This window comes from Chrysemys picta, chromosome 11, assembly GCF_011386835.1.
Source record: "Chrysemys picta bellii isolate R12L10 chromosome 11, ASM1138683v2, whole genome shotgun sequence".
Lineage (NCBI taxonomy): Eukaryota > Metazoa > Chordata > Testudines > Emydidae > Chrysemys > Chrysemys picta.
The window spans coordinates 31,825,709-31,849,756 of record NC_088801.1 but is presented as its reverse complement, the minus strand read 5'-3'; the positions used below and the strand labels follow the sequence as shown (position 1 = coordinate 31,849,756).

At 42.7% G+C, this 24,048-nt stretch overlaps 1 protein-coding gene across 50 annotated transcripts in view; it reads left to right on the top strand.

The window, feature by feature from the left end:
- The window catches only part of BAZ2B (bromodomain adjacent to zinc finger domain 2B), a 331,037-nt gene that overhangs the window by 285,397 nt on the left and 21,592 nt on the right, over window positions 1-24,048 (top strand). For 40 of the 50 annotated variants that reach the window (XM_065560644.1, XM_065560641.1, XM_065560635.1 and 37 more), the window contains 9 exons: window positions 2,896-3,139; window positions 5,824-5,886; window positions 8,972-9,116; window positions 13,214-13,878; window positions 14,453-14,729; window positions 14,896-15,051; window positions 19,908-20,068; window positions 21,904-22,214; window positions 22,598-22,733. In XM_065560644.1, coding sequence (XP_065416716.1) covers window positions 2,896-3,139; window positions 5,824-5,886; window positions 8,972-9,116; window positions 13,214-13,878; window positions 14,453-14,729; window positions 14,896-15,051; window positions 19,908-20,068; window positions 21,904-22,214; window positions 22,598-22,733 — 2,158 coding nt within the window. The remainder of the gene's footprint in view (window positions 1-2,895; window positions 3,140-5,823; window positions 5,887-8,971; window positions 9,117-13,213; window positions 13,879-14,452; window positions 14,730-14,895; window positions 15,052-19,907; window positions 20,069-21,903; window positions 22,215-22,597; window positions 22,734-24,048) is intronic. The other 10 variants (XM_065560655.1, XM_065560649.1, XM_065560633.1 and 7 more) reach the window with 5 other exon arrangements.

The window sequence follows — 24,048 nt, the reverse complement described above, 5'->3', positions numbered from 1 at the left end:
GTAGGTTGGTACCTTGCTGGCCCCATATCTTTGGTTTCCAGCCCCAATAAGACCTTTCATTAGGTCCGTGCTGAGGTCAGATTATGCAGGAGGTCATTCCCTTCAAACACCACCTTCTGTATGTGCCTGGAAGTGAAGAGGATTAAAGGGACAGCTTTCTGAGACAGGGCTTTCTCCCCTGATTGAGCTAAGTGGCCAGACACAATCAGGAAATGTTCCACCTCCTGTCCTATTTGGAGCATTTTTGTTAAGTTGTGCTCTCGGGAAGAGTTCTCATTGGTCACTTGCTCCTTATAACATAGTGACTGCATTTTACCAGGGTTCACCAGGGCCTTAGAGTGCAGAATGCTGCCTTTTGGTTTCTGTGGTTCCTTCTTTGATTCATTTTTCTACTTTTCATTTTCTGTGTTATGCAAACCTCGGTTTGTGTCCTTCAGAGTTGTATCTGTTCATTTGCTTTCCACTGAAGTGGTCTTTTTACATGCCCTCTTCTTTTTTAGGTGCATTTGAGAATTGCGTTCACTGGTTATTGAACTACTTTATCTGCTGATGTTTCTGGACAAAATTGTCCTTCAGGTTATCTCTGGATTTTTATGCCCAAAGTTTTGAATTTTATGTTAGTCAGCCTTTTCATTCACCTATGCTTTTGCCTGATATGTTAACTCTTGTGCACAGAAAACTTTCCAGACTGGTGGTGAATGCTGGAAAATTTTACTTCTCTAAGGCTTGGTCTACACTACCCCCCTAATTCGAACTAAGGTACGCAACTTCAGCTACGTGAATAACGTAGCTGAAGTCGAAGTACCTTAGTTCGAACTTACCTTGGTCCACACTCGGCAGGCAGGCTCCCCCGTCGACTCCGCGGTACTCCTCTCGCCGAGCTGGAGTACCGCAGTCGACGGCAAGCACTTCCGGGTTCGACTTATCGCGTCCAGACTAGACGCGATAAGTCGAACCCAGAACTTCGATTTCCAGCCGTCGAACTAGCTGGTAAGTGTAGCCAAGGCCTTAGAAAAAGGATAAAATTTTCCAAAGTGCTTAAGTGACTTAGGTTGTTAAGTCCAATTTTCAAAAGTGACTTAGGCACTGATGTTCAGTGAGGCTTAGAAACCTTTTGAAAATGGGACTTAGGTACTTGTCACGTAAGTACTTTTGAAAATTTTACCCAAAGTATATTAGAAAGTCTAAACATCTGTTTCCATGAGCAAAAGAAGGGTCTAAGATCTTCTATATCTTCTAAATCTTCAAGTGGATTAAAGATAATTTTTAAATATGTCCTACCAGAAGGTAGGTAATTTCTCACTGTCAGGGCATGGCTACACTAGAGCTTACAGCAATGCAGCTGCACTACTGTAAGCTCTCTAGTGTAGCTGCTCTAAGCCGACGGGAGAGAGCTCTCCTGTTGGCTTAACTACTCCAGCCCCCGCAAGTGGCAGTAGCTATGTCCGTGTGAGAAGCTCTTCAGACAACATAGCACTGTCCATACTGGTGCTTATGTCAGTGTAACTTATTCACTATCCTGTGCTACATAAGTTATGCCAACATAAGTTGTAGTGTAGACATAGCCTTAGTCTTCTAAAGACACTATTATCTCTTGAGCAGTGAGAACTGAGGCAATGATAATGATCTATTCTGTGTAGGAATACTGCCCACTCCTCACTTCAGTCTTTGACCTTCATGACTGGCTAGATATATCAGCATTCTAGAGAGCTGACATTTTTGTCAGTGTTCTCTCTCTAGGCTGCTGTTGAGAAGCCACCTACTTTCACACTTCTCATTATAGCCACTTGCTGTATGGAATGTTGTTTCGTAGGATGGGAGAAGTGGGGAAGTACGACAAGAAAAAATTACTTGCTGGTAATTGTGTTTGTCGTAATCCTTTCACTTTTCCCATCCTCCTTCCCTCCCCTCTTCTCTTACAAAACATTTGCCTTTTCTACACACTTTTTTATATCTACTCTAGATCAGTTATGTTTTTGGCCTGCTCTTTAAATGACTATTTTGAGCCTGGTTATATATATCTTCTATGATTCAGTGTGTTTGCCTGCTAGCTTCCTGGTAGGTAGAACTATAACATTTGCTCTATGGAATCTTTTTTTGTAGGATTTTGTAGAAGAGGAAAGTCTACAACAATCATAAATACTGGTATGTAAGTTTCTCTTTTGTTTGTTAAAATTAACACATTTGTTAACCTCTGAATTACTTCAGCTGGTTACGATTTCTTAGAGAGAGTGTTGTGTCCGGAATGTGAAAAGACCAGCCAAAGCATAAAGACTAATAGAAACATAATGTAAAATAGACTAAATACACCTAAGAAAGTTCTATTTTTAAAAAAATACAGGATCAAGGGTCAAGTTTACTATCACCTTGCTAGCGCTAAGATCACTTCAGCAAAATGATGTTCTTTGTTTTACTATCATCAGTTCTCAGCTTTCCCAGACACACATGTTTAATAGTGGCCTTTTAAAATGGGTGGGTAAAATGCAGATTTCAGCAGGTGCAGTGCAAAAGAAAAAGGGAAAAATTAATAGAGGAGGAAGATTGAAATGGGCTCTTCTCTCTAGCTTACAGGGCTGGCTATTTAAAATTCCTCTGGTCTTGCATGCCTTTTATACAGGAGTTCAGTGTTACTCAGTAGAAATTACCCTGAAGGCAGGAAATCCAGTGCAGAACTGAATACATTTTTATGGGTCAGAATTCTGTATGAAGTGTTCTACAATGTGAATTTCTTAATGTCAGTCTCTGGTAACAAATAGTGAGAGCAGAAGGTTGTTGTAGGACAGAAGTAAATTTGAGTTTAAAATGAGTGATGCACCTTGGAATGAAGTACAGAGTAGAGTATGTGTATGCTACAACTACAGTCAATAATACCACTTGCATATCATGTGTTTAAAGACTTAGAATCATTCATGCCAAGAAAACCGGCAAGAGAGACACTACAGTGGGTGGTGATATAGGAGAAGAACAGCATTCATTGGGTACATCTACTCCAGGCCGCAAACGGAGACGGAAGGGAGGAGACAGTGATTATGATGATGATGACGACGATGATAGTGATGATCAAGCAGACGAGGATGATGAGGATGAAGAGGACAAAGATGACAAAAAGGGAAAGAAGGCAGAAGTTTGTGAAGATGAGGTAGGGAATATTAATTTAACAAATGATAACTTTTTTTTTTAAATGTAAAAGAATGGAATTTCCTTTCCACTCCTTTATATGATAGATTTGAAGACAACATTTGTTGAAAATCTTATAAAAAGGAAAAAATCGTAAGTGAGAGTATGTGTTAGATTTGTTTTTAAGTGTTTGGTATTTTAAGTTCTTTGGTAGACTATTCTTTTCTTTATTCTTTAGCCAGGGGTCTTTTGTTTATTCTTTGTTTGCTTGTTTTGGCTTAATCTTGATTTTCATTTCTCTGAGGTAGGACTGCCTTCCTACCATCTGACGTAGACTCTTCAAAGAGGAAAAGACTAAATCAGATCCAGGGAGCCAAATATTTTCTAGCAAATAAGCATGAAAGTAGCTTTCCGGAAGTGGAGAAGGGGATGTGTTAATTATCAGGATAGCTTCAGTTTAGTCATTGGTACAGAGAGAAATTATAATAAATAATATCCACTATGAAACTGAGGTATCAGGTGTGATTACAAGCTGAAAGAAGGGAAGGGTTGTTTGTGAGCTTAACCTGAAACCGTGTATGTGTGTGTGTTTTTAAAGTTAAAAGATAATTGAATTTGTTGGCAAATATGACCTTTGAGTTTTTAGAACTTCTCCAGGTTGATGAGGGTGAAAGGAATGGTCTTTTGCAGTTCCAAGGTACTTGATCACCAGCTCCTATATTTTAAAACCCAACATCCTTATAAGACACAAGGCTGGTCATTACGAATATTTATTAGCTTGTTAAACTGAACTGCCTTTGTTATAGTCAAACAGCTTTTTATAGAAATTCCACAGAATCTCAAGCAACATCAAGTCCAGTGTGGTCTGGTGGAAGAAGCCTGGGAAAGGAGTCACAAAAATGCTAAATTTGAATCCTGTCTTTTGCTCTAGTTTGCTATATGGCCTCCAGCAAGTCACATCACCTTTCTTTCTGTCATTTTACCAATCTGTAAAATAAGGTAGTCATATTTCTTTACCTACAGTACCTCACAATTGTGTTGTGAGAATGATTAATGTTTGCACAGTGCTTGATATGCAAACTAGTGGTTACACTCAAATCCATACAGATACCTTTGATTAAAAACTAAACATCAGCTGTAGGAACTCTCCTTCTGGCCACCATTCTGGATTCTGTATGGAATTACAGTAATCCCTTCCTACTGTCTTTCTGTCCTTGTGAGTGAATATAGGAGATACTGCCAGAAAATCTTTGTGTGTGAATGGTCCTGTAAGCAAAAAGAGTGAACCTTTAGAAATGCAATCCCCTTGAAAATACAAAATACGGATAACGTGCAAAAAAAGGACAGTAGACAATAATGTTTAAGCAGGAAGACTTACTTCATAAAGTCTTATCTGTGAAGATTGGAAGACTCCATGGACCTGTGTGTCTTCTTTAACTCACAGCCATATCAATCAATTCTACAGACTTCTGATGTCATTAAATGCAAAGATGAAATTTGAGAGTTTTCCCTAAATACCATAGTGACCAGGATGGGTACCAGGAGTGGGGGACATTCAATACCTTTAACTAACCTTTTCTAATTATTTTTAACTGTGTGAAAAAGTCTTGGTGCTTTCTGGTTCACTTAAGATATCCCAGAAAGTCCCATTGCAACCCACGTTATGTGTGATGTTTCACAATGCTGCATTTGTGAGTCAAGAAGTACAAAAAGAATTTCACAAAAGGTTCAAATGATTTTGTAAAGGTTAATGAAATCTTATTTCTGTGTGGAATGCCTCCCTTCCTCATACCACCCCATCATGGTTATTGTTGGAATTTAACAAATTTCTGGGTTTAACTCTAGTTTCATTTTTGCTTTTCAGTTCACCTTTAAAGTATATGAGGTATAATTTCAGCTGTTTGCACAAAGAATCACATAGGGGAGGCTACTATCTTCTGCTTCAGGGTGAGGGGTAATTGAGACTTCCCAGGAAAGTTATAGAACTCTCTTAGAACCGTACTATAGTTCGCCAAGGGCTCACTGAATTGAATTACAATTCTTATGGAAATTATCCTTATTTCTAGCTGTAATTTCATCAAGAAGAATTTAAAGCTTACAGTTTTCAATGATAGAAGTATCTCTTTAAAAATCAATAATAGTAATACTAGTATTTCCCATACACATTTTTGTCATTTAAAGTGGCTTTGCATTTTCTTGTGACTATTGAAAGAAGACTCCAAATTCTCTCTCTCCAAATATTGATCAGATTCTGACATTATTCCATTATTTAATGTGAGAAAAACACTCAAAAATGAATGTAAAAGAACACACAACTTTATGAAACCTAATAAACCAAATTATAGTTTTAAGTGTGTACTTGCAAGGTGAATTATTTTTTTCCTGTAAAAGGACAAAGTCTTAACAAAATCAACTGTCCACCAACTCTCCCCATACATGTACATCTGGGGAAGGAAGATTTATAATACTTTTGTAGAAGTAAAGATATATTTGGCATAGTCACATATGTTACACAAAAAAATAGTTCCAACGTCTGCACACAGCTCCCTCCTTCCCTCCCCCATGCATCCATGTCTTAGGGAAGAATTTGTCCCACAGATTCGACATGACATATTTGTTACATGAAGCTCTTGTACTGTAGCATTAGTAGGATGTAGTGGCATTACATTATCCTGAAATAAACTATCATGTATTTATTGGGTGTAGGATGATGGGGACCAGGCAGCAAGTGTTGAAGAATTAGAGAAACAGATTGAAAAACTCACCAAGGTAAGAGATTTCCATCAATTTTAGTGTCTGTCTTATCTGTTTTTTCTGCCTCTAGCGCTTTCTCTGCATGGGTTTCTTTCACAGGTCAGAAGGAGACACAGATCCCAGCTCATCTTCCCATTGTTGCTTTTCCTCCCATTCTCCATGCACTTGTGGTTGATCCCCAACCCTCGCATATTTCCTCAACTCCCTAACCTTCTAACTAGTGCTTTTACTTCCAGTTAATCAGCTCCCAACTTACCTACTGCTGATGTTTTTACTTTCACTCTCACAGGATATCAGTTTACCAGCCACCCTTCGTTAGGTGTCTTTTTTCTCGGTCCTTGGTGAGTGCTTGATAGTGGGGTCTTTTGTGATACTTGGACCTACAAATTTACCCTAATTGTGATCTCAACTGTGAAAACTGCGTAGAAGTTCATAAAGTATCACAATAACCTATAACTACAAATGTTGATAGAAAAAGTTGCCAATGCAAGACAGAATTAGTGGAAACAAAAAGGCCTACTGATACAACTCAAGGACTGTGGTAAAATAATGCTTGCTAAACAAGAAAAGTTTGGAATCAGAGATCAGGGAACAAGAGTGTTGGTGTGTTGGAAATTTAGGTGCAATGGTGTGGACAAAATAATGAGGCGACAGGCTATTGTACCCACCACTCCATTTCTGGAGAGAAAGAGACTTTAAGGAGAAAAATTGGCCATTGGAGCGAGCTTCACCATCATGGCTGCCACCCCCACCATATTGTGGGACCCCCAGGCCTTCATCATCTTGATCCTGAGAGATGTCCTGGCCAGACTAGGACAGAGAGACCTACCCAGATGACATCACTACCTCTGCCAGCTCCAGCTAAATCCCAAACACCAGCTGGGATGTGTGACTTTGCCACCTCCACCCAGCCCCTGTGTGTTCTTTTCCTTCCCCACCTTATTTCTTTTCTTTCCTGTCTCCTTTTGCCTCTTTTTTAATAAGAGTCTGGCTTAGCCAGCCAAGACTGTATATTTTGCAACACTGCTGTAAGCTTGTGACCAGAAAGTGGCAACTAAAAGCAGTACCAAAATAGGCCAATGGTTGTACAAGTTTGCCAGGTCTCAGAGTGGCTCATAAGACCGTGTGCCATGGCTGTTTTTCCAGTAGTGAGATTGCAAGTGAAAGTCAACACCAGAGACAGAAGGTGCATTTTCTGTCTTTGCTGTTCTGTTCTCTCTCCTTTTGCGTGTTTGTTGTCTGAGGAAATGGGATTGGACTTCAACAACAGCAACAGTAACAGCCCCAGCCCATCTCAGCTAACTAATGTCTCTTTTCCCCCAAAGGACAGTTGTTACCCTCCTTGATACCATTTAAAAGACTGTTTTTTCTTTCTGAAAACTCTGTTCAGCTAAAGAGAGAGAGAGAACAAGGGATGTTGTTAAAATGAAAGTCTTATTTAATGCTTTACATTTCAAATGCTGTAACTGTTTTCCCTTATTTTCTGTATCTTTAATGAAAGGTTAAAAGTATTTTTAATCGTGTGATTGCCATGTACTAAGCAGGACGAAACCCGAACCTTATTTAAAAGTGCTTAATGTTGGACAGTCAGGGTCACGTTAACAACTTTAGCCCATATATTCCATCTAAATTAATACAAAGAGACCCGCTCTCCTGAAATGTCCTGTATGTGGTTTTCCCTTTCAATTGTGATCTGTAATTACCTGCTCTCTCTTGCTGTTGGTTGACCTTCAGAACCTAGTTCCCAGGCATTGTAGAGGGGAGACCAGTTAACTCGGGTCTTTGCTTTTAAATTAAGCACATTGGGTGCTAAGTGCACTTGTCACCACCAGTTAAAGGGTGAGCTCTAGTATTAATAGCTTTATGTTTTCCAGAGGATGGAGGTAATATAATTACGGTTAAATGTGAATATACTTCTATAGGATTTCTGGAGTGAGCGCTGCCATTGGCCATAGAAATACTATGGGGTATTAAAAGCACTGTGATGTTGTAGGGAAAGGAAAGATAAAAACAAAGAAGAATAGACTAGAGGTGACATATACTTAAGATAATAGCACAAAGAAATTTGCAAGAAACCTCCACAATATCAGTCCCTCTATAAATTTGTAGGATTTATAGGCTACTTTTTGGTAAGGAAGACAAGTCAAATTTGTTCTGAACCTTGTAATGGTGAAGACCATTCCTGAATTCTAAAATAGCCAGGTGCCTAGAGTATGGCCAAAAACGGCATAGACATGAATAGTTGCTTATTCAGTTTCTGAAGAGTTGCATACGTTTTTGAGTAGCACAGTAGAATCAGGTGTTTAGATAATGGCAGTCGGTATAGGCAGGGAAACAGGTTAGTAGATAAGGAGAATAGAATGGGGGAAATTTGACGAATTTGGATACTATAGCATACCTATTTTATTTATTTAAAGAGAGTTCATCCTTTCAGGCTTTGTGATTGGTTTGTCTACTGCTCCCAGCTGCAATAAACACCCAGTTCTGGGAATTCTACACTGCTTCCAAGAGTGCCAGTTTAGTGGAGGAAGGAGTGGGTAGACTAACTGAAATTCCTGTTAGATTCCTCCACTCCTCCCAAAGAGTACTTTCTGTGTTTGAATACAGGCTTTATGCTCAGATATTACTGAACTCATTTATCTAAGCCAATTGAAATATTCATTAGTTTCTCATCAGAAGCCACAGAATCTCACGCTGTGCTGGGTAGCTTCAGCACTCTGAACACCATTTACTATATTGCATAATTGATAGGATTTTGGCTGTTCCAGTGCAATGAAATCATGGATTCTATTGTTCTCTGAATGTTGGTATTAAAATACAGAACATACTACTGCAGAATGCATCCTTACAGTGAAGCTGATAAATTTAGGATATATCAAAGAGTGCCCGAGCTGATTATTTAAATACAATTTGGCTTTTTAGATAAAACAGTTATGTGAAATATCCCAAGTAAAGTGTCTGGAAAACAGTATGCTCATGTGGCCACTGAGCTGTCATTTAGCCTTGCCCGAACAGATATTTTATACTGTATCAACTGATTTTTTTCCCCCACTGAATTATAATCCTTCTTCTCCCCCCCCCCCCTTTTTTTTTTAAACAGCAACAAAGCCAATACAGAAGGAAGTTATTTGAAGCCTCTCACTCTTTACGGTCAATGATGTTTGGTCAGGATCGTTACAGACGCCGGTATTGGATTCTACCCCAGTGTGGGGGTATTTTTGTGGAAGGCATGGAAAGTGGTGAAGGTAAGTACCATAAAGGAGTAATCGTAGAAATTGCCATACAAAAGTATACTGCCTGTGCATCTAGTCTGTTATCTGTGTCTCCAAAAATGGCCTGTTACCTTCAGGAGAAGGCTGAAAACTAACCCGTGATAGCCCTCGTTATTTGTGCAGTGCTGTTTGATGAAGCTAAGGGGAGTTTTTCTGATTTTTAGTTGGTTAATTTATCCCTTGAAACAGAGAATTAATATCCTTATGTTAATTTTTGATTTAGCTAGTGTAGCTGCATATGAAATCCTTTAATGTTGCTGTGATAAATGAAGGGGGATGGGGGGAGCTTCCTTTTATGGACACCCAGCCAGCCAGTTAGCTATAAAATACCTCTTGGTAGCTGTTCTCTTCTTGCTTTACCTATAAAGGGTTAAAAAAGCCCATAGATAAAAAGAAGGGAGTGGGCACCTGACCAAAAGAGCCAATGGGAGGGCTAGAACTGTTTAAAATTGGGGAAAAACTTCCCTTTGTCTGTATGTCTGTTGTTGCTCTCTGGAGAAGAGGGGAACAGGGCAGCAGTTACGCTGTGAGAAGCTGAAGGCCAGGTATGAAAATCATCAAAGTCAGACCTAGAATTGTTTATTTGGAACCCAGATAATATGTAAGTAGATCAGAAAATGTGTAGAAAGATGCAATTAGGTTTATTTTGTTTATTTTTTATGGCTTGTGAATTCCTCTGTGCTAACCCCAGATGCTTTTGTTGCTTGTAACCTTTAAGCTGAACCCCCAGAAACTATTTTGGGTGCTTAATTTTTGGAATTGCTCTTTTAAAAATCTAGCAATCGCCTGAGTTTTCAGATGTATTTTCTTTCTTTTTGTTTTTAATAAAATTTACCTTTTTTTAAGAACAGGATTTGGATTTTTGTGTCTTAAGAGGTTTATGCACATGTTTTTAGTTAGCTGGTGGCAACAGCTGCTTTCTGTGTTTTTCTTTCTCAGCTCTTCCCTGGTGGGGGTGTGAAAGGGCTTGAGGGTACCCCACAGGAAGGAATTCCCAAGTGCGCCTTTCTGGATTCCAAAGGGTTTTTTGCATTTGGGTGGTGGCAGAATCTACCCATCCAAGGTCAGAGAGGAGCTGTGACCTTGGGAGTTTAATACCAGCCTGGAGTGGCCAGTATTAATTTTTAGAATCCTTGGGGGCCCACACCTTAGTGTGGGGAATCAGCCTTGACAGTTGCTAAACTATTTCTCTATATTTTCCTTGGCAATGAATTCTGCAGGTTGACCACAGAATGTATGAAGAAGCATTTATTTTTGTCTATTTTAATTCTCCCAGGATTTATGCAGATATTCAGAATGTTTTGTGTTTAGAGATTACATATATGCTGTGAAATAAAATGGAACATGATTGTTATAGAATAAGATACTCTCTTTTCAGTTCTCTGCTAAAACAATAATTTCTTTATTAACCCATAATATGGTTTTATGCTCCTCTTTTTTTCTGAGTGACTTGAATTTCCCTCCAGGAGACATTAAAGTCTATTTTGTTAAAATGTAAATGGAGTTTGCTGATTTTGATAGTTAATATATACCAATTCTACAAACTTTTTTTTTTTTAAATTAACCTCAAGTCTAGATGCATGTCAATTTTAGAATTCACTCATTAGAATTCCTGGATATAGACCCAACCCATGATTTTGGTTCCAGAACAGATCCATTTTTCAGTTCTGGTTTGGTTGCAGCCAAAATCCGCCATTTTCACAAGATTTTGGCCCAAGATTGCAAAAATCTCTCGAAGAACTCCTCAGAAGATGCATTCTAGGTATCTCTCACACACATCCCCAAAGATTTCAGTACTGTCTAAGTGAAACCTGAGCCCTGATTTGACCTCAAACCTGAATCACAAAGTCTCACCTAAACCTAATCATGATCCCAAAAGTAGCTTGCTAATATTGTGTGTGCTCTGTAGGGCCTCTCTTTCACCATCCCCTGATTATATTATGCTCTGAATTAGAAACTGCTGTGAAAACACCAAAAGTTGTATGGAAATAGAAGTTGACTATCAAATGCTGTAGTGCTTGTGTTCCTTTTCCTATTTTCCAAAGTCTTATCTATTGTACTGTAATAATATTTCACATAGTGTATTTTAGCCTAGAGAATCCTAAAGAGCTTGACAAACTATATGCATAGAGAACCACTGAACTAATTTCAAAGTAGCAGCCATGTTAGTCTGTATCCGCAGAAAGAACAGGAGTACTTGTGGCTACCTCTTTGGAGGTGCTAATGAAACAGTGCACAGAAATTTTGGCCAAAAACACCAGGACAGACCCATATTCTTATAAATTAGTCTAGAAGGATTGTTAAGGTCCATGCAGATCAATGGTACTTCTTTTTTAAGATCTCAGCTGCAAGATGTCTCCTTGCCCACTTCATCCCCTTTTCAGTAAATTGCATAGTAGTCAGTTTATTACCTCGGAAGGATGAAAGTCTGAGTTGGCCCTGCTGAGTTTTGAAACCTATGGTTCCTGGGTGTAGGTAACTGGAAACTTGATGCATAAAACACTAAGCCATCTGTCCAGTTATCAGAAATACCTCCCTCTACTGCTTTTACCTGCACAGTTCCCTAAATTGTTTCTTCCTGTCAGGCCCATTTTGGATCTCTTGGTAAATTCAACATTGTTGGTACTCAGATACATTACTAGAGTGGTGGGTGCATTAAAAATTCAGAAAGAGAGATGCAAAATTATAGCAGTACATTTTCCTTGCAATTGTGCTTTTTTCCTTGTTGAAATTATTCTGGTTTTGCAGAATGTGCAAATAACCCCTGCAGGTGTTACCAGCCATAGACGATAGATAAATAGGGGCCCTGTTTATCTGTAATTATGCAGCTGCACTAACTGATGCAGAAACTAAGCAAACAAATGGCTGCCATGCTGAGTGCTTTCCCTTCTCTTTCCTCCCTGTTCGGTGCCATTTCCCCCTCTTTTGTTCTTTTTGAAGATTCTTATTAATACTTGTTGACATATGTTAATAAGGGCAGAGGAAGACAGAGGATTGACTGGAGAATGGGAGAGAAGGGAGAACAGAACAATTTTTTCCCCATTTATAAAACTGGTCCTTCCCCACCTCAAAGATATTCGAGCTGACATAGACTCTGAACCTTAGCATTTTGTATTGTAAATTGATTAGCTATTTAAACTATTCTATCCACCTATCTACTTAGCTATCTGTAGATCCCAATCATTATATTGTGTAGGTTCTTCAAATAATTTATTTCAGATAATGAGTAAAACAGGTAAAATTAGCCTCTAGTATTTGGTAATTAAATTTCCTGCTTTCTCTTAATTAAAAAATTAATTGGGTGGATTGTGAATTTTAATGTCCTATTTCTATCTTTGGGAGACATCCAATCTGTGAAATAGATTTTTTGGGGGGGGGGGGGGGGTTTCATTCTTATTTCTCCCCCAACTGGAGGGCTGAGAGTTTATGGAAATAGTCTATAAATTTAAAAGAAAATATCCTTCTCTCTTGGTGTGAACATGAAACTTTTTGGTAATTCTGTAGTCAATGGTAACTTTTACAAGCACAAAGCTATAAAAATTTTGTCCCTTCCAGAGAAATTAGAACTGACAAACTCCTCCAGAATTTCATTGGTGTTCAGTATGCAAGTTAAGTGAATCTCTTAGCAATTTCTGGGGCAAAATCCTGGCTTTGTTGAACTCAATAGGAATTTTTACTGATTTCAGTAGGTCCAGTTTTTCATCTCTGATACATAGCAAAGTTTAAATCTGTTTTAGATTTGGTGAGAGGGAAAAAACACAATTCAATTTACAACACTATGAGAAGGGTCTATGACGATTTTTGTTATAAACCTCTTTCCAAACTGTTTTGAGTTGGCTGTGAAATTTCGTCCACATGGAGGTACAGTGTAAAGTGTATTTGAGTGTTGTGTGTCCTTTTACAAAATATTTTTCAGAGCTTGAAGGCAATTTCATAGTGTACATGGTGGTCTAGAGCACATGGAAGTGACTGATGAAGTTATTCTTTATATAAAACCTGATTACAGGAATGGTTTGTTAGATGGTTCTCCTGTGATATTTAAAGTTTACGTATTTTTTTCAATTTTGCAGGTCTAGAAGAAATTGCAAAAGAAAAAGAGAAGTTAAAAAAAGCAGAAAGTATACACATCAAAGAAGAGATGTTTGAGACCTCAGAGGAAAAAGTAAACTGTATAAATACAAGTCACTGTGAGCAGAAAGAAGAGCTTAAGGAAAAGGATAACACTAATTTGTTTCTACAGAAGCCTGGCTCTTTTTCAAAGCTAAGCAAACTGTTGGAGGTAGCAAAGATGCCTCCTGAATCTGACATTATGTCACAAAAACCCAATGGCAGTGCAGCAAATGGGTGCACATTATCTTATCAAAATAACTCTAAAAACTCTCTCTGCAGCCTTCAGCCCATATCACAAAGCAGCTCTGAAAAGTCAGATTCTAATAATCTTTTTAATCCCATTGCAAGTGGGCCAGGGAAGTTTTACAATTCTCCATTAATTCCAAATGACCAGTTGTTAAAGACTCTTACAGAAAAGAGCAGACAGTGGTTCAGCCTTTTACCAAGACTACCATGTGATGATGCATCAGTTACTCATTCAGATACACCAGCTGGTTCTTCTTCGCTAGCTCTGCATTCAAATCCTCCCTCAAAATCACCTTCACCAGTCCCATCTCCTCATATCACTTCTACCTCTGTTCAGAGTCCTATGGGAATAAGTCCTTTTGCATTATCATCACTTCAGGTTGGTACTTAGTTACGATCTAAGGTGTCTGATCTAGCAGTCCTTACTCAGGCAAAATTCCCTCTAAGAGCTGATCATACCATTGAAATTGTACCTTTGTTCCTTGTATTTTTTTAAAAACTATTGTAAAATGTAGCTCATTCTTAGAAATGTTTTTTATGTTGCCGAGTACTATTTGCAAAAAAGACTTAGATTGGTAGATTAGTAGGCAAACAGGGACGTTTAAATTAACAATTTGTGTGTTTTTGTGTGTACTGTTTCAAATCATTAGTATTTGTATAAAGAAGTTGGCAATTGGTAGTTGGCAATTCAATGAAAAAAAGACAACTACAAATAGCAATTTTCAGAAATGTGGTCATCAGAAGCAACAGTTTTTTAAACATTCACCATATAGGGTTACTAGCTGTTTGTGTGATTTGGCATCTTAGCTTTTTAAACTCAAGGCAGGGATCAAGGCCTCTTTTGTGTTTTATTATGCGTAGCACAAGGGTTGACTAATCCTAATCCAGGTTTCTGGGAGCTCCACACTAGCAATAGAATTAATAGTAATCTTTTAAAAATATTTTTAATACAGCAGATGAAGACTGGATTACCTATAATGGGACTTCAATTTTGTGGATGGCCTACAGGAGTTCTTACTTCAAACCTTCCATTCTCATCTCCCTTACCTAGTGTTGGATCAGGGTTAGGATTGTCAGACGGAAATGGTAATTCATTTTTGACGCCCAATGTTCCTACAAGTAAAAGTGAATCACCGGTACCACAAACTGAAAAAACAGCTTCTGCTCCCTCTACAGGAGTTGAAGTAGCCAAGCCAGTAGATTATCCTAGCCCAAAACCCATACCAGAAGGTAAGCATAATGCAGTAATATGCCAGAACTGTCTAAATGTTGAGTTCCTCTAATGCTGCCGGACTATCAGAACATTTGTTTGCATGATTTCTTGAAATAAATCTGATCGTAATAGTGCTTCATGTTAAAATGCTTGTAAAAGATTTACAAACTTGTCTTGATTCAGAAATGCAATTTGGCTGGTGGAGAATTATTGATCCAGAGGACCTAAAAGCTTTGCTTAAAGTACTACATCTCAGGGGAATAAGAGAGAAGGCCTTACAGAAGCAAATACAGAAACACATGGATTACATTACTTTGGCCTGCATCAAGAACAAAGATGGTATGTAACTGATATGAATGTTTGATTGGCATAAGGATAACAAGTAGAGATGAATCTGAGGTACATTTGGATCCAGATTAGAGGTTCTTCTTCGAGTGATTGCTCATGTGTATTCCACAGTAGGTGTGCGTGCTCGCCACGTGCACCGGTGCTGGAAGTTCTTCCCTTAGCAATACCCGTAGTGGGGGAGCCCCACTGCGACCCCTGGAGTGGTGCCTCTATATCGCGCTATAAAGGGGGCTCCGCGCTCTCCCCACCCTCAGATCCTTCTTGCCACCAGTGAAGGTAGTTGGAACTTTGTGCTCCAGCATTGCTGTAGCGTCTATCCTTAGTAGTACGATCTTCTACCGTAAATAGTTTTCTATAGGTAGTGGCCTGGCTCGGGGCATGCCCCGAGCCCCAGGCTTCAAGTCGTGCAACTCCTGTCGCAATTCCATGCCCAGAAGCGATCCACATTCCGTGTCTTCGCTGTCTGGTCGAGGCTCACATAAGTGAGCGCTGCAAAATCTGTAAGTCATTCAAGCGCCAGACTAAGCGCGAATGAGATATCCGACTCTGGGCCCTGCTTATGGAGTCGGCATTGGCCCCGGCACTGGCGCGCCGGGCACTGCGTCCTTGGTACAGAGCGAAGTCCCATCCATCAGTTGGCACCACTCCCCCGCTAAGAAACAAGGCAAGACCCAGCAATGCCGAGACAAGGACAGGGGTGAGGCTGGACCCGAGTTGGGCAGCCCACGATCCCCCTGGGAACCCAGACCTCCGACTCAGGTTGAGCGGAATAGTCTGGCACCATCCGCGCATGCCTCTCCGGCGGTGAGGATGCCATCGACGCCGGAGGCAGCTCAGGCAACGTGTGATATCCTCGTCCTGCTGGTGCCGGGCGTGCCGGCCGAGTCGGGCCCCCGGTCCCAAAGGAAGCCGCCGCTGGGCGCTCACCAGCCCTCCCCTGCCAGGTCAGAGGTTGAGGTCCTGGCTCGATCTGCGGGGCCTTTCCATAGCCCGCGGCAGATCTCCACTCCGTTGACTGGGTCGCCTGAGAGCGAGTCTACGGAGTCTTCCTCTGCCCAGAGGGGTCGCAGGCGCCGGGACAGAAAGCGTCGATGCTCCTCTTCCACTCGGAGTGATAGCTGGTCTCGACGCCATCAGCATCGCCACTCATACCATGGTGCGCGCCATACTCGGAGTGCATCCCGACCTGCACCGGCACCGAGGCGTCATAGCCATGGTCGCCGAAGGGATTCCAGACATAGCTCCTCCGACGTGTACATCGCCTCGTGGTCGAGGTCCAAATCCCGCGTTCGGCGCCGACATGGCTGTGATCGGTCCAGCCGCTCGTACGACACCGTGCGCTCCTCGGTAACTTCGGCCTCGGGCCCCAGCCGTCCCTCCCCGGGCCGCATTGTCCCTCAAGAGCAAGCAGCTCTGCTAGGACCTCAGACGGCTCAGTGGCAAGGGGTGTCCTGGCAAGGACAGTGGTGCCAGTGGGCACCGTGGCCCCAAGCGCCCGCACTGGCGAGGCCCCATTCAGTGGCTGGGGTGTCCCAGGTCCACTCGGCGTCCCTGTCTCGGCACCGAGAGCAGTCCTCGGGTACCGAATCACCGGCACCGTGCCCGGACCCAGATGCGGAATGTGACCCGACGGTACCACCCGACACCCTAGGGGCGGTACCAGTCGTCTTGTTGGTGCCCGACGAGTCCATAGCAGCACCGCCTCCTCCTTCTCAGGAGGAATTTAAGGCTCATCAAGAGCTTCTCCGACATGTAGCCGCAAATCTCCAGCTCCAGGCTGAGGAGACGGAGGAGCCGTTGGACACTTTGTTTAATGTCCTGTCCTCCTTGGCACCGGGCTGTGTGGCCAGGCCGTGTGGCCCTGCTGCTTCACCAAGGGGTAGCCAATATTTCTGTTGGGCTCAGGCAAACCCCTGCCTCTCTGCCGCCCATTTCTAAGAAGGCAGAGCGGAAGTACTTCGTGCCAACGAAGGGGCATGAGTACTTGTACACTCATCCTGCCCCGAACTCACTGGTCGTGGAGTCCGTCAACCACCGTGAAAGACACAGCCAGCCTGGACCCACCCCCAAGGATAAAGATGCCAGGAGACTAGACACTTTTGGGGAAAAAGTTTATTCTTCTTTGAGTTTCCAGCTCAGGGTGGCAAACCATCAAGCACTCCTGAACAGGTATGATTTTAACTTGTGGGGGTCTCTGCCGAAATTCGAGCTTTCCCTCCAAGAAAAGGACAGGAAGGAATTCAAGGCTCTAGTTGATGAAGGTGCGGCTGTGGCGAAAGTGGTGCTCCAGGCAGCGTCGGATGCAGCTGACACAGCGGCTCGTTCTATGGCGTTGGCTATGTCCATGCGGCGGGCATCGTGGCTCTCGCTGTCGGGGCTGTCCGTGGAATCCCAGTCCCTCCTGCAGGACCTGCCCTTTGACAGAAAAGCCCTGTTTGCGGACCAAACGGACATTCGTCTGCATGAGATGAAGGACTCCTGCACCACCCTGCAGACTCTCGGCCTGTATGTCCCGCCAGCCATGGACAAACCCAGGCCGCAGCCCTCGGCTCCCCCCGTAAGGGTCAGATATGAGCCCCCGCCTAAGAGGCCTAGGGAGCATAGGTGCAGGTCGCAGCGCCAGTCCCGTTCGGCCCCACGCCCCGGCCCCTCGAAGGGCAAGAGGCAGGGGTAGAGGCGTTTTTGACTCTTTGCGGGGGGCCACTGGGCCTGTTGCCAGGGAAGCCCCCCAGTTAATAAAGTTGGTTTTTGGAAACTGTTTATCTGCCTTCCGAGTGCAATGGTCCCGTATAACATCGGACTGGTGGGTCCTCAGTACCATCTCCCAGGGGTACATCCTGCAGTTCGATTCACCCCCACCCCACCATCCTCCGTCCCGCAATGTCCCCGTAGACCCGGAGCATGCCCTCCTTCTAAATCAGGAGGTGATGCGCCTCCTCACCCTGGGCGCGGTGGAGAGGGTACCTCACGAATTCCAGGGCAAAGGGTTTTACTCCCGGTATTTCCTGATCCCGAAGGCGAAAGGCGGGCTCAGGCCCATCCTCGGCCTGCGGAATCTTAACCAGTTTCTGGTCCGCTGCAAATTCCGTATGGTGTCCCTGGCCTCTATTGTTCCATCCCTAGACCTGGGGGATTGGTTCACAGCCTTGGACCTCCAGGATGCGTTCTTCCATATCCATATTTTCGAGGGCCACAGGCGCTTCCTCCACTTCTTGGTAGGGAGAGACCACTATCAGTTTAGGCGTTCCTGGTGGCTATCGCCTCAGCCGCTGGGTCTCGGAGCTTAGGGCCCTGATCTCTGAACCCCCATATACGGTCTTCCAGCTCCGTCCGCACCCGGCTTTTCTGCCAAAGGTAGTCTCGGCTTTTCACATTGATCAGGACATTTTCCTCCCAGTCCTCTGTCCTAAGCCCCATTCCTCCAATGAGGAACGATGCCCGCACATGCTAGATGTGCGTAGAGCGCTGGCTTTTTACCTAGACCAAACCAGCCCATTCCGGAAATCCCCTCAGCTTTTCATTGCATCGGCCGAGCGCATGAGGGGGCAGCAGGTTTCCACCCAGCGGATCTCCCGCTGGATCACCTCGTTCATACGCACGTGTTACGACCTGGCAGGGGTTCCCCCGCCTCTTGTAGTGAAGGCTCATTCGACGAGAGCTCAGGCCTTGTCGGCTGCCTACATGGCTCATGTCCCCATTCGGGACATCTGCAGGGCTGCTACATGGTCCTCTGTCCATGCCTTTTCATCGCACTACGCGATCGTCTCCCAAACGCGGGAGGACACTGGGTTTGGTAGGGCGGTACTCCGCCCTGGTAACCCTTAAACTCCTACCCACCTCCATCAGGTATAGCTTGGAGTCACCTACTGTGGAATACACATGAGCAATCACTCGAAGAAGAAAGGACAGTTACCTGTTCTGTAACTGGTGTTCTTCGAGATGTGTTGCTCAGGTGTATTCCACATCCCGCCCTCCTTCCTCTCTGTCGGAGTTGTCTGGCAAGAAGGAACTGAGGGTGTGGGGAGCGCGCAGCCCCCTTTATAGCGCGATATAGAGGCGCCACTCCAGGTCGCAGCAGTGCTCCCCGCTACGGGTACTGCTAAGGGAAAAACTTCTGGCACTGGTGCACGTGGCGAGCACGCACACCTACTGTGGAATACACCTGAGCAACACATCTCGAAGAACGCCAGTTACGGAACAGGTAACTGACCTTTCTCAAATGCTCGGCTTGTCCAGATGTGAGCTTTTGGTTCAGGCCAATATCTAATAATTAGTTTGCTTAACTAAGTATGTTTCTTTTAATGAAAAAAGGATATTGGCTTCAACACAGAACTTGCAGCCAGAGAGGAGGGGGTCTAAAGTGTCTTTAAAACACCTTTGTAGCCTCTTGATACTGGGTAGCTCTGGAGAGCTCTGTCGTAATACAGATAGCCCTGGGTAGGTTGACCAGATGTCCCGTTTTTATAGGGACAGTCCTGTTTTTTGGGAGTTTTTCTTATATAGGAGCATATTACTCCCCACCCCCTGTCCCATTTTATCACAGTTGCTATCTGGTCACCCTTGCCCTGGGGACTTGACTGAGTTATGCCAATCTTTTCAGCCTGCCCAGAACCTTCACAGTACTACATACTGCAGTGCATACTCAATGTGCCCTCAACCTAGATATTGCAGTTCTTTAAGCATATGTGACAAGATCAATACAAAATTAAGCGTTCACATTAGATATATTAAGAGTAAGTTCATATAACGACCATTAAACACTTTTTTAAGTAACAGGTTTGAGTTTGCAAAAATCAGTTACAATGTTAATTAAAATAAAATAATACAATTTTGACTCCCAAATACAGTTGCAATTATTGAAATAAATGAAAACGAGGAAAACCAGGTAACTCGAGACATTGTGGAGAACTGGTCAGTAGAAGAGCAAGCAATGGAGATGGATCTGGCTATTCTTCACCAGGTGGAAGACCTAGAACGGAGAGTTGTATCAGCTAGTTTGCAAGTTAAGGTAAAACTGCCTTTCAGTAAAATCCCTCTTTAAAAATGTTGTTATTAAAGTAATAAGAATTGAAAACCAGTATTTGCAGTTGTTTTGCTGTTAGGGATAACTGCCTTCTCATTAATTTTATAGTCCACAAATGGAACAAATCCAATATAATTTCACTATATTTGTATCCGAGAAGCTGGAATATTTTCTCCCTTTCTCTTCCTATTTCAAACATAAAAGGAAAAGTAGATTACAGTATTATTTTTATTACAGTTAAATCTTTGGATAACGATCCTCAGAGTGGCAGCCCCCAGAATATTCCCTTATAGCACACAGAGCCCTATGCCTTTCATTGTGGTGGGAATAATGCCATTTTGGGTGATGACCTGTTTTTAACTGCAAAGATTTGATAAATATGGGCTAGCCTAGCCATTTAGCTGTAGCACTTTGTGCCGCCATTGTATGTCCGTGTGTGGTTTGTTGTTGTTCTTTAAAATAAATAAAAGACCATTTCAACTTCTTTGTTTTGGTGGAATAATGGAATACATCCCATGCATATGAGGAACTACATACCACATGGATTGTGAGTCTAAAGAAGCTCAGGACTTTCTGGTCACTATTACAATCATGGCGTTATGCAAGATGATTGTAGGCCCAGCTCATATGTCTGGCTGCAATCTGGATCTGATGTTTGGGCTGGAGTAGAGTTGAGAGCTGGATGTTATTTCCATGTCATGGGTTGCACATTGTCTCCTGTGGTTTGAGGTCTGGGACCAGGCAGGGTCCTTCCTGTCAGCATCAGAAATCTGTTGTGGTGGTCTGCCACCAGAGACTAATGGAACTTGATGCTTCCAGAGGGCTCTGAGAGAGAATGCTATTGCTGAGAGACCACTCTGCTAATGGTTTGATTATGCTTATATTTTGGGATTCATAATTTTAATTATCTGAGTTGTTTGGGAAAGATGGGGTAAAAAGCTGATGATTAACTACTGACATTTGCAGAAGACAGTACCTGATTTTTTTAGGTTAATACAATACAAAATTCCATTATTCCAGGGTTGGGCAAACTTTTTGGCCTGAGGGCCGCATCGGGTTTTGGAAATTGTATGGAGGGCCAATTAGGGGAGGGGTGTGTGGTTCCTTCCCCCTCCCCCCGCCCCCGCTTCTAACCCACTGACGGCCCACCCCCGGGACTCCTGTCCCATCCAAGCCCCCCGTTTCCTGATGGCCCCTCGAGTCCCCTGCCCCATCCACCCCCCCCCTTCTCCCTGTCCCCTGGCCGACCCTGGAATCCCCGCCCCTGACTGCCCCCCGCCGCCCCATCCAACCCACCCCTTTTCCCTGTCCCCTGACAGCCCCCTGCCGCCCCATCCAACCCCCCTCCTTCCTGACTGCTCCCCAAACCCCTGCCCCCATTCAACCCCCCCTGTTCCATGCCCTCTGACTGCCCCGATCCCATCCACACTCCTGACCACCACCCTGAACTCCCCTGCCCTCTATCCAACCCCCCTGCTCCCTTACCGTGCTGCCTGGAGCACTGGTGGCTGGCGGCGTTACAGCCGCGCAGCACAGAGCACCGGATCAGGCCGGGCTCTGCAGTGACGCTGTCCCAGGAGCCCGCAGCCCACCGCCCAGAGCATTGCGCCAGCGGCGGGGTGAGCTGAGGCTGCGGGGGAGGGGGAACAGCAAGGGAGGGGCTGGGGGTTAGCCTCCCGGGCCAGGAGCTCGGGCTGGGCAGGAGGGTCCTGTGGGCCAGATGTGGCCCGTGGGCCGTAGTTTGCTGACCTCTGCATAATTCCCACACTAATCCAGTTACAGCACCAAACAATGTGTGTAAACCTCTCTACTAAATATAGGGCTGGATGTGTCCCGAGCCTGCATCGGAGAGGGAAGACCTGGTATATTATGAACATAAGTCATTTACTAAATTGTATAAGAAGCATGATGGAGAATGTGCTGGAGGAGAAGAAAGCAATACCAGTGCTCTAGAACGGAAGAGTGACAACCCTCTAGATATAGCTGTAACCAGGCTTGCTGACTTGGAGCGGAACATAGAGCGAAGGTATCTGAAGAGCCCCTTAAGTACCACCATTCAGATCAAACTGGATAATGTGGGCACAGTTACTGTCCCTGCTCCTGCACCATCCATTAGTGGTGATGGTGACGGGTAGGTTATTGAGATTAACTTGAAAAATTATTGTGCTTCTTTGCTAATTGGAGCCTATTTTCTATTGCCTGTTATCTATGTATCTTCTTGTATGTCTGTGATCCATATGGATCATGTTATTCTGCATGGTGCTTTTTAAATATTTTTTGTTATGTATGTTGATAATCCTGCAAAGTTATCTTACATTTAACTGGTTGTGACTAAGCTTTGAGGCACGTAGCCACAGTCTGTGCACTACATCAAATTTAGTTGCTTAAACCTTATACTTATTGGCTGTGTACGTTTTGTCATTGCTTGGCTTTCAATGTGATAATGATTGTTCCACGTTCAGAGATCAGCAAACATGGATGTGACCTACTTAATTTCTCTGTATTTCAATGCAGAATTGAAGAGGATATTGCTCCAGGGCTAAGGGTATGGAGAAGGGCATTGTCAGAAGCTCGCAGTGCTGCACAGGTAGCGCTGTGCATTCAGCAGTTACAGAAATCAATAGCATGGGAAAAATCTATTATGAAAGTTGTAAGTGTTTTTCATTTAAGAAATACTGTAACTAAACTTTCCTGTATCCTATTTCCCCACTTTAAGATACTGTGATTAATAATGTATCTCTTACCACTTCTAAAACTTACTACAGTTAAACTGTATGTAGTGCTTTTATGAGCATAAATTGTACAGATTTCACGTTTGCTAAGTTCAGCATTGTGAAACTTCCTATAATGGAAAGCTCTTCCACTGGTTGCTTTATTTTTAAGGTGTCAATTACTCTTTGAAATTAACATGTAGGTATAAAATAGGCATTTCCGTGCCTCTTTGATGGAGGACACCATATTACTGAAAATTATTCATCCGTGATGTTAGCTTCATGAAGACTGATTGTCACATACTGTAATTAAAGGCTTGATTTTTCAGAAAGTTGAGATGCTCCAAAATGTGTGTAGCTTCTTTGCATGCCCACTTATCACGACTGAACATGCAAACTGGGCAAATATATAAGCAAGTGGGTTGTAATGTCCATCTCCTCATACACATGCCCATTTAACAAGTAGAGCTGTGTAAACTGCACATTCAAAAAAGGCATGCAAATGCATGTGTAAAAATTTGCATGAACGTTTGAACCTCAAATTTCTGAAAATTAAGTTTTAAGACGGCTATAACATTCATCAAAGAAAGAACTTTTACAGTTAAGTGTTAAGTATTTAATGTTGAAATATTAACTTGTAAACATCTTCATCCAATTATTGAACTGTTGTTAAAGCAATTTTGAGCTAATTATATGAGCAATATTGTGCTCCAATATTGTCAGTGTAATATGGTGGGCACTGTCGAAAGCATTTTTTTTTTTTTAGTTATTAGCCCCTCCCCTCATTTTTGAACCAGCGAGAATACAAGTAATATCCCACTTCTGACCATTAGGTATGCTTTGTATTTCTAGATAGATAATTGAAGGATAATTTACAGATACAAATTATGATTATAAGGTTTTACGCTCCTATCAAAGAATTATAGATACTACGAGAGTAGCCAAAAGACCATGGAAATGGCTTAAAGTGTAATTTGGGACTTTGAGAGTGAGGTATAGTTTAATTCAGTTTTTCTGAATTGGGTTTATGCATTGAACTACAAAGGAAATTTGGGTATTTAGTAGAAGGGCTCAGTCCTGAAAGGTGTTACTATTTTTACCCCCCCCCCCCCCAAATTAATTGCATAAGGACAATTTTTAAAATTCAGAATTTCCTTTTCCTTTTTTAAATTGCACTTTTTTCATGTTTTCTACTCATATTTTTATAGTTACAGACTTTGGACTAGAGAAAACAAGGCAAATGAATAGTCTAAA